Source organism: Dendronephthya gigantea, unplaced genomic scaffold (genome assembly GCF_004324835.1).
Source record: "Dendronephthya gigantea isolate DGI-Jeju-01 unplaced genomic scaffold, DenGig_1.0 000059F, whole genome shotgun sequence".
Taxonomy (NCBI): domain Eukaryota; kingdom Metazoa; phylum Cnidaria; class Anthozoa; order Malacalcyonacea; family Nephtheidae; genus Dendronephthya; species Dendronephthya gigantea.
The window spans coordinates 77277-87883 of NW_021163069.1; the positions used below are offsets into that span (position 1 = coordinate 77277).

At 36.2% G+C, this 10607-nt stretch overlaps 1 protein-coding gene across 1 annotated transcript; it reads right to left on the reverse strand.

Moving 5' to 3' along the window:
* Nucleotides 1–1548: 1548 nt before the first annotated feature.
* Nucleotides 1549–5867, reverse strand: LOC114530030. Its single transcript, XM_028551610.1, has one exon. The coding sequence runs from the start codon at nt 5705–5707 to the stop codon at nt 1580–1582; it is 4128 nt and encodes a 1375-aa protein (XP_028407411.1). The 5' UTR covers nt 5708–5867; the 3' UTR covers nt 1549–1579.
* Between the last annotated feature and the right edge of the window lie 4740 nt (nt 5868–10607).

Sequence of the window (10607 nt, forward strand, 5' to 3'; positions counted from 1 at the left end):
ACATATTTGACACATTTACTATCAACTTTGGTGAGAAGCATATAGTATACAAGCTTTAATACCATGTGCGTATAATCAGTGTTTTGCGGAAAAATCAACATTAGCATTAAAGTGGAAGTCAAGTTCATATGCAAACAAACTGTTTGCTTACATTTTGAACTTCTATACTTTTTGAAATACATTCTGTTGTGCTGACTATCTAACAACATTTAGGTTTGCTTTAATTAAATAAATTTTAACTAGTGTTTCTGATCGAAAAATGCGAAATTTGGGCAAAATATTTATCTGAGAACCTCACATTGTCATGAGCAGAACCGATGAGCAAAACGGAATTTTGGCTTCCACTTTAAGTTATGAAAATTTATCGCAGTGAATTGCTCGTTGTTCTTTGTGAGAATATTTAAAGAATTAAACAATGCATGAAAGGTCTGTAATACAAATTTTAGAAATTATTTCATGAAGAGCTCTTTCCAAGGACGTATAACAACACTTACACTAACTGAGTGAAAGGTAAAGATTACCTCAATTGACAAAGAACGGTTACGATACCCGGGTTTTGGTTTTATTAATTTGTATAGCGGTAGCGGTGGTTTTCACCCCAAACCTCTCCCTTTTCTGTCATATATAAATATACAATGAGTGTGAGTCAGTCTTTTTCGATTTTAGGAGATTATTTCGAGAAAGGTGCCTAGACTAGACTGAACTTTGTGAAGAAAAAGATATAACATCGAAAACTGAAGATTCAACAACAACTATACGTTGGTCGCGGAAAAGCCATTAAGATTAGGAAGACAAGTTAAACGAAGTATAGTAAAAACAGTCGCTACTTGTCTCGCCGCAGTTCAGTTGTTTTCGAAAAGCCGTTTACTTCCGATAATTTTGCATCCACAATTCCACATTCAAGCAAGTGGCTTTTTAATGAGGCAGAAAAAGTCCTGAAATGACGGATCTCGCAATTAAGTATTAACAAAGCATTATCATTATGATAAATAAGTGAATTGAAGTTTGAAGTCAATGAGGATCGGAAGCCTGTAGTTTTGCAAAAGATTGAAAGATGAGTACAGATATTTGAGTTATGAAATAAATTTCGCCCAAATACATTGCATTATAAGTGCAGCTATAATTACAAATCAGTCCGGATGATATGAAGTAATTACTTTTTAAACTTAAGTCATGCAGTCGCGTGCTTTGGTAATAAGCAAAAATAATCTACAATTTCTCTATTATACTAAAGTTAACATGCAAGAATGCCTAAAACGTCTATCAATGTTTTGAGTTTGTGATATTTGGTTTTGAAAAGATATGTTGCATATTCTAATAATTTTTTTCTTTCTTTTTCAATTTTTCTTTATGTTACCTCAATTTACTATGGATATCGTCGCCAAAGTTTTAGCTTCACTTAGCCGCACCGACTCTATAGAAACAGATTTTTGAACGACTAAAGACAAACCAAAGAACATTCTAAATCATTCCAAATTACTGATCGTAATTTCAAACATAACGCATCACACTACAGATCGCAATTTCAAAGGAAACCTGTTTTTATGAATTACTGCATGTGCATGGCCAAAAGTGAAATCTAACCTGATTCATCTTCGTCACTGCTAGTATTGCTATTGCTATGATCAGAAAATGTCATCTCAATCAAATGCTCTTTTTCAAAAGATGATGGAAGGTTTTGTGGAAGAACTTTCCATTCTTGTTTTTCGCTATTCGCTTGCACACGAAAATCTGAGGGTAACTTGAAATTTGGAGGCAGCCCGGATTTGAGCCCGAAGAGTTTAACCATTCTTATCTCACCAGAAGATCCAAGCGAAACAATTTTGTCCTGGTCTGGAGACATCGCCATGCTGATAATCGATCCTTGACTCACGTATGCGATGGATTTCCACACAAAGAGATCAAACAAAAACACAACACCATCGATACCGTAAGATATCAGATAGCGATTCTCTCGCAGAAATTTGCAATATTCAATTCTACCCGTATGATTGTTTGGCACATTCCAAAAACTATTTGGACCATTAACAGGGTGGATAAGAATCTCATTACCAATACAACAAGCCAATAGCTTATTGTCAGACGAGACGGTGCAGTAATTACATTTACGTTGTGCTATGTGATGCACGTTAGGCACATCCAAAAAGTTAAAAGATCTAGCAGAGAGCTTTGGAGGATAATCTAGTACCATAACAGACAATGCGTTACAGAAATACAACTTGGTCCTATTTGAAGAAAAACAAACACTTTCTATATGCATCGTATATGGAAGGCTTAAAGGATCAGACAAAACGCTATTCGTCACATCCCATACGTAGAAAGACTGGTCATCACCACCTTTTTGGACGGAAAATAGAAGTAAAGAATCATCAGTTGAAAATGTTAGACAAGGAAAAATGTGTTCACATTCTTCTTTGACATTAAAAACTGAGCAAAGAAACTCTCCACCTTTAAATAAAATGAGCTCAGATCCTTGGTGCATAGCGATTATTTTTCCACCATGAGAAAAAGTAAATTTCTTCACGAGGCCCTTTGTTGAGTGCTCATTCTTACCTAAGTATCGAATGTCGTGCTGGATCATGTCTTTATCGGTTAAGTTGTACGAAAGGCACAATCCATCGTCAAAGAGAAATGTTATTGAATGAGGTGAGGTGAATGTAACTTTATCTGGCTGAGTCGGTTTAGTATATTTTCTAAACAGGCATTTACGAAGAAATTCTCCAGGCAAATTTTGCAATAAGATACCTTTGGTCTCATTGTCAAAGCCACTGAAAATATATTGAAATTCACCGTGGTGGTCGTGTTCAAATGAGCAACGAAACGGGACAAATCGTGAAGTACACTCAATATCTTTGCCTGTCTGAAGAGAACCTTTGAACAGTTTCTGCCCAGAAACATAGAAAATATAATCGTCGTGGATGAAAGCAAGATCATACAACATTTCGATATAGAGAAAACAAGCTGTAGGATTTTTCCGAAATCTTTCGTTTATATCAGCTTCAAGCAGCTTGAACTTACTATTAATAACTATCGCAAGCTGTTTCCCATTAGTGGCACTACGAGAGTCACCAAAACACTTTGCAGGCAAAGTATATCTATTTTTACCTCGAGAAGACTGTTCTAACATATCTTCGTTTACCGTTGCTCCGAGAAGATAATGTTTGCCGTAAAACCTTTTCTGCCATGTTGTAAAAGGCATTAAAGAGATATCGTCCCTCTCTAGAAGACCTATCTTTTTCAATAGATCATGTTCTAAACTTTGGGAAATGTAATGAATATTTTTCTCACTTGGCAGGTGATCTTCTTCTACAGTTAATGCACACGGAGAACAGTCCTTAAAGATGGTCTCCTGCTCCCTACGTAATTTTGCATTTACATAATGCAATAAACGTTCCCTTAAAAGCTGAGATTCTTCAAAAAAACGTTCAAAAAAACGTTCCTCACTGATGCTTGTATAGTCAGTTGTCAGTTCGTCCATTACAGTGATCACCCGACCAAAAATTCTAGAAAAGGCGTGAAATATTGCAATGTCATGAAGCGCAATATCTTCTGCATGTGATATGATATATTCAATAGGCATGACTGAAAAAATGTGCCAAAGATAGAAAAATGGCATTGACTTCATCTGCGAGGAAAACATCTCTTCTAACACAGGCCTTCCAGTCTCGACATTCCAGATTTGACGCTCAAAGATATCAGCATAATAAAAAGAAATTCTTTCGCGAATATCCATCTCCGGATTGTCAAGTTCTTTATAGTTCTCACAATTTTTGTGCGAACCAGCAAACGGTAAGAGGATTTCATCATGCATTTCCCGAGTATAACCTAACCATCTTTCTTTCGGACAAAGTTCACCACATAAAGCCAACTCCTTAATTGCCCATCTAGAAAGCATGTGACGCAAACAAAAGGGATGTTTAGGAATTTGCCTACTCACCGCAATATATTGGCCATCAGAAATAAACGAACCCCATTCATAACATTTAGAGTTCCCTTTAAACTGAGTTTTCTCCACGACACTTTCTTCCTCCACTGATAACCATCGGTCAAGTCTCCCAAAAAATATGAATTTGTCATCTGGTGAAAATTCCAAATGCGATATACATTGGTTACTTTCAATCGCCACCTCAATTGGCCCGAAAATTTTTTGGAAAGAACCCGAGTCATACAAAAATATATATCGTCCTTTCCCTCCAGCAGGGAAGCTTTTGTTATGAGAGGATGTACAGAACTTCATGTCACATAAAATATTCCTGACAAAGATCGAATGATCGAATGCATTACATGACTGGACTTGGATAATTCCACTGTGAGCTAAAACATTTGGAGGCCTAATATTGGCCTGTGTAAGCTGAGATGCTTTCCGGAGACAAGAGGCGAGAAGTTCAGAACTTCCAAGAACAATATATTTGTCTTCCCTAAGAACCGAAGCGATGTTATCTAGGATAGCTTTTTTCTCCTGATCAAACGCCATATTGGAAACAGATAACTCTAGATCTTCAAGGAGAGAATAAATTCCTAGTTTGTTACTTTCTAATCGCTGCTTAAGAAAGTAGTAGTTTGTCAGGCACCTAAAAACAATTTCAGAGTTAACAGACACATCTGTACCTGACTGATACAACAAACGAAATCCAATAACTAAGATATATGTCACTACATCGGGTGAAGTCTCGTCAAACGAAGGGTCATTTTGTTGTTCTTCAAGAAAACAATGGAGAAATTCAACGATGATTTTTGTAAAGTATTTGCTTGACACAACTTTGTCAATGAACAATTCTCGAGACGCCTTTTGTACGTCAGTTAACCAGGACGGAATCAAAGCGTGAAGAAACGCAAAGGTTTTATCTGAAGTTCGTAAGGCAACAAACAGCGAAACAGCATCAATCACTTCTTGCTCATTTAAAGCGTTGTTTTCTCTTTTCAAAAGAAACGAAATAAATGAAACAGGAAGTGGAGAAGGCGCCACCAAAGCACAGCCGAACAATTTTCTATAAATATCCTTACCTATTTTTTCTTTGACGCGTTCGAAATTTTTGTAGAAGAATTCGTTAATATTATCAGGGAAAATATGTGCACCATCCTTAAACTGGTCAGGATGTTCCGCAATGTAGAAAGCGTACAAAAACATTCCATTGCATTTTTCTGTTAGTTGTTCAGCAGTGTAGGGCAGACCCACAAAGTTTATCTTATTCTCTAAAAAGCGCTGAATATCCTGTTTATGCTGTTCATAAAAGCCTGCACTATCGCTATTACCTGCACAAATTCGAATACATGGGTTGTACGTTTGCAATTTGAAATGGACGATGTCCTCCGGTCGACTAGTGATGAAGAAAACGAGCCATTTAGGAAGCATTGGAAAACGGTTCATTATGAGATCAAGAAAATCTTTTCTGGACAAATACTCTGCCTCATCTAGTGCATCAATCACAACAAGTTTTTTCGCAATGGGACTGCATTTACTTAATGGCTCTTCTAGCAATTTTGTAAACAGCTCGTGAACTCCTAGCTTAGCATTAGTCAACATATTTTGTATCCCGGATTCCCCTCCCACAACTCTATCATATTGACTATTACAATTACACAGTTGATAAGCGATAGTACCAAGCAGATACCTGGGATCACGACGTGTGCCATCGTAGTGACGACAAAAGTACGCAGCTGCCATGTTTCCATCTTTCTTTGCTCTCTGAATGACGACAGCAGCCATGACACTTTTGCCAACTGCGGCATCACCCAGCAGCACATAGGCTCTGGAGTTACCAGAATCACTGAACCACTTGTTGAAATCTTGCAGTAGCCAAAGTCTTGTGTCTGGATCGTAACGTCCAGCAAAATATTCAATGTCAGAAGTACAATCGGAGAAACCTAAAAATTTCAAAAATTTAGCCTCAATTATGAAGCATGTAACATACTAATAACTAAAACCTCTCTAAGTAACTTGATTCATGGATCAACCAGATTAATCATTAGCTCAGATATAGAATACTGGGAAACTGTGACAATACTAATCTTGCAAAATTTTATTTTCATTGGAATTTCGTCCAATATAATTGGTAAACAAAAAACAGAACAAACTACCGTGTGCGCAACAAATTGTTTCGCAAATGGGAAGAGAATTCGGATTGCATAGACGGAGGATAAAAAATGTCCGATTTTATCTTAAGTAAGTTTTATAAATGATAACTAATTGCAAGATTTAAACAATACCGTAAGAAATATTCTGTTGTTGAATGGCTTCATGTCCGGCCTGATGTAAATCAACTCTGGCTGAAATAGAACTCTGTTCTTTTTGGATAACTTCTTGATTGGTTTTTAGCTGTTCTACTTTGTCAATTGTGGAACTTAGTTCATGTTGCATGGTATCCTGGGTAAGCTCCATATTTTTAACTCGTTTGTTGCAATTTTGTAAATTTTCGTGAATATTATCTAAAATTTCTTTCAAGTTGCACAATTCTTCTTGACTCTCAAACGCCATCTTGTTCAGGTCACTTGACAATTTAGTAAGATGTTCTTGCATTACTTTAACTAGCTCCGAATCAATTGAAGCATTCATACACAATGCGACACCTAAAACAAGAAAAACTATAATTTAAAAACCATTCTGAGACCAATTTTCTTATCTAAAACTTTTTTTCTTTTACAGTGGCGTAGCCAGCCCGACAATTTAGTCATGCTATGCTAATATTTTGGTGTTTATTGACTGTGAAAACAATGAATTTCTAAAGAAATGAATAATGATAATAACATAAAATTTGCATAGCATGACTAAATCGTCAGGCTGGCTACGCCACTGTTCTTTTATCATGCAATACGGAATAGAATATGCAACAAGCAAATAATCACATAAAAAATACATACCATTGTCTTTCCAGTCATTAAAATACGCTAAAACTTTCGATTTATCTGCAGGAGATAAACCAACTTCTCTTAGCAGTTTTTCCATGTCGTCAAAACTCGTCTTGAAGCTGGATTCATTCCACTCAGTAGAAACGCAATGTGCCCAAGTGTTTCTAAATTCTCTAACAACATTTGCCGCATTTTGGAGAGCAGCAGAAAACACAGGAACCTTTCCAAGTATAATATTAAGAACAGCGGATGCATCCCAGGTTTCATCGAAAGCGCTGAGTTTAGCCATGTAATTCTGGAGAAAAAGCTTGGCAAAGTCAACATGGGAATTAACTTTGTAGTCAAACTTGGAGTAATCAAACTTTTTATAGTGTGGGGCTTTTAACTTGGTATCATTCCCGTTGATGTTTTCGTATTTCATGGCATTACCAGCTGGATATTTCGGTGAAGGAAAGCTGTGTCTGGTCTGAACATGAATATTGTGGTTCAATTTAAGGTCGTTGTACTCTTTGAGAATTTCCTGCTCTAGAACTGGACGTATTGCAGGGACGACGACATGGTTGAGAGCAATTCCAAAGACGCAGAATCGTTTGTGGTTCTCTGGTAATGTTGTTAATTTTGACCTGGGTGACAAAAATAATATTATGAGCTGTTTTCAGTAGATATTCACAGCGCTTTCGGCAAATAATTGTTCACTCATTAGCAGCAGGTCCGAATCTAGAACAATATTCATGGGTGCATGGTGTTTGCTCATATATTCAGTTTTTTCCGACGCATTTCGTCTGTAAGTCCAATAGCTTACAATTGTTGTTGTAGTTGTAGTTGTAGTTTCAGTACTACATAATTACTTGGTTTGAAGCAAGTGTGTCTTCCCACCAGGGTTTCCATAATGCAAGGAAATTTTCCACGAGGGAGGGAGGCCTGGATCTGTTTTAAGGTGGTCCAAAACAGAAAAATATAAATATCTGTTCATGCCATACTACAAGCCAAGTTGCTCTGAGTAAAAAAAGACTCGTAGGAATCTTCAATCACTATAGTTACCCAGACCAGACACACCCAATGGTGGAAAATAGACGGTTTTTGTAAACACGATAACAAACCAGGTTTTAACTCTAGAACGACGGAATTGGTTTTATTTAGTTCTAAATATTTTTGCCTCGGAGCTGAATTAGTTAGGTTTATTATCAAAAAATAATATTCAGCATCGCTTAGAGATACATTTAAGTTTGCATCCCTTAAAACAGGATAAATCATTTTTTTTTGTAGTGGATCACCTTAATAAATAGAATATTTTATGCATTCTTTTCAAAAGTTCTTTGTTTCTCTCTTTTGTGATTGCTATCCCTCTATGAGGACAGTCATATGCAAATAAGTTGTGGAAACCCTGCTTCCCATGCAATTCACATTTGGTGAATAGATTCACGTATATTCGGTATTTTGCCCATTATCATTATAATCTCGCTATTGACGTGAAAAAGTCACCTAGGCAAATCTCTATTATAATATACTATTTCCACTTAAACAATATAAGCATGCTTTAGTTATGATGTCAAATATTTTGACATGGATAACCATGCTAATTAAATTGTCTAATTCTGTTCTTATGTAAAGTTTCCACTCATATACACTATATGGCACTCATATACAAACATTAAACAATATAACCATGCATTGGTTATGATGTCAAATATTTTGATACATATAAACACGATGTTTTAATAGTCAAATGCTTGTCCTATGCAAAGTTGCAAGCATGTTTTGTGCCTATATAGAAACATTAAACATTATAACCCTGCTTTGGTTATGATGTGAAATATTTTGATACCTGGTATGGATAACCACGCTGTTTTATAAATATAGCCAATTGCTTGTCCTATCAGTCTAAGTGTAGTGGTGAAGACAATTGCCTCGTAACTTTTAGGTCGGTGATTAGAATGCTGGGACGAATACATTCTCATTATGACTTTGAAGAGAGATTTAGGTAAAAATAAATAAATTATAAATGTAGCCTTTAACACCAAGCGCTAATGCTCTAATCCTTTTAATCTAATTAGAAATTTGGAGTCGCATCTGTTGTGGCTATTGCCACAACAATTAGCTATAAGTAATTATATATTTAATTTACACTGAGGACATACTCACGCTCGTTGTCCCTAGTGATTATGTGCTCAGTGTACTGAGAGAGAACAATTATCCACGAAACTTTTTAAATGATTGTCTAAAATCCCCTGTCCCGACTAGATGCAATTCCTCAGAGGGTGATTCCTCAAAAAAAGGTTTTGTATAGTTCTATACATTCAGGGAATTGCAGACCAATCAGGAGGATCCTGAATAATTGTGGTATAAAAGTTGCCTTAACACCCTTTCAGACATGCACTGAGACATATTTTCGCGATATCCGCATGCTGGCTCGCCAGAAAACGGATGCTGGCTCGCTAGAATTAAACAACCAGCGAATACAGACTTTCCAAATATCATATAATTTCTAAGTATTTATTTGATTTCTTTGGCCTAATACTCTAGATCGTAAAACTCCTGATTTTTGCAACAACGTGTTTCTTATTTTTAGGTTTGCCACGTGGTCCGTGTTTCCACTTAATTAATGCATATAATGTCAATAATCATACTATATATTGTTTTCACGAAACACATGCTGTATACTCTATACCATGTGGTGATTGCGAGAAAGAATATCTAGGTGAAACAAAACGCCACTTCGCCACACGTTTAAAAGAACATCAAAAGGCCGTTTTCAACTTAGACAGTTCAAAATCAGCCTTGGCGGAACAAGTGTGTCAAACTAACCATAACATCGGGTGGAACGATTCAAAAATCAAAAGTCATTACCACTAATGATCGTTATGGACAAAGCGTTGTTTGGAAGCCTGGCATATTAATGCGAGTCCTTGAGCCCTAAATAGGGATGACGGAAGCTATTTGCCAAAAGAATATTTACATCTGATTGATCGATGACGTCATTTTGAGAGTGTATAAAGAACCGAGTTTCAATACCAGATCACCCCTGATGAAGACACTAGACCGGAGTGTCGAAACGTTGGGTCGTGAAAGTTAATCTTTGTGTGGTGATTACTTTCATTTATTAAAACCAGAGTAGCGATATTTACGATTGATTATATACCTTGTTGCCGTGAACTCATTAACTTCAATATAACCATGCTTTGGTTATGAAATCAAATATTTTGACATGGATAACCACGCTGTTTTATTGATCAAATGCTTGTCATATGTAAAGTTTCCAGCACGTTTGGCGCTCATATATACAAACAATAATTACTATCTTTCTTTCCAAAGTCAACGTTGAGGTTGGTTCAAACTATGGTGTGCATAGCTCTATTGTGCTTCTTCATAATTATAAAATAAAAATAATAATAATACTGCAAATACGAATTACCTTTTATGTGAATCAGTTTTCAATGTGCTTGTCATTTTGTAGCTGTTTTCCGTAATATTTTTCGCCAGTAATTTTCAACCAATATATCCTTTAATAGTAAAAAGTTTGAATTGTTAGGGAAACGCAAAATTAATTTTCGCGATAAATTTCCGCGGATCAGTTTCAATCAACATGCTTGCATGCATTAACAATATAAAGTTTACGATCTATGACGCGGTTAACTCGACGTCGCGAGTCAATTATTTGGCCTAAATTAACCAAACTCCCAAGAAAATAATCATACAAACGTCTCAATTGCGCCAAGAACCTCCAACATGAAGCTGATATTGCAGTTTCATGTAACCTGGAA

Excerpts from the sequence above, each read along its gene's own strand:
- LOC114530030 (XM_028551610.1), bottom strand. The coding sequence starts at position 5,707 with ATGGCTGCTGTCGTCATTCAGAGAGCAAAGAAAGATGGAAACATGGCA.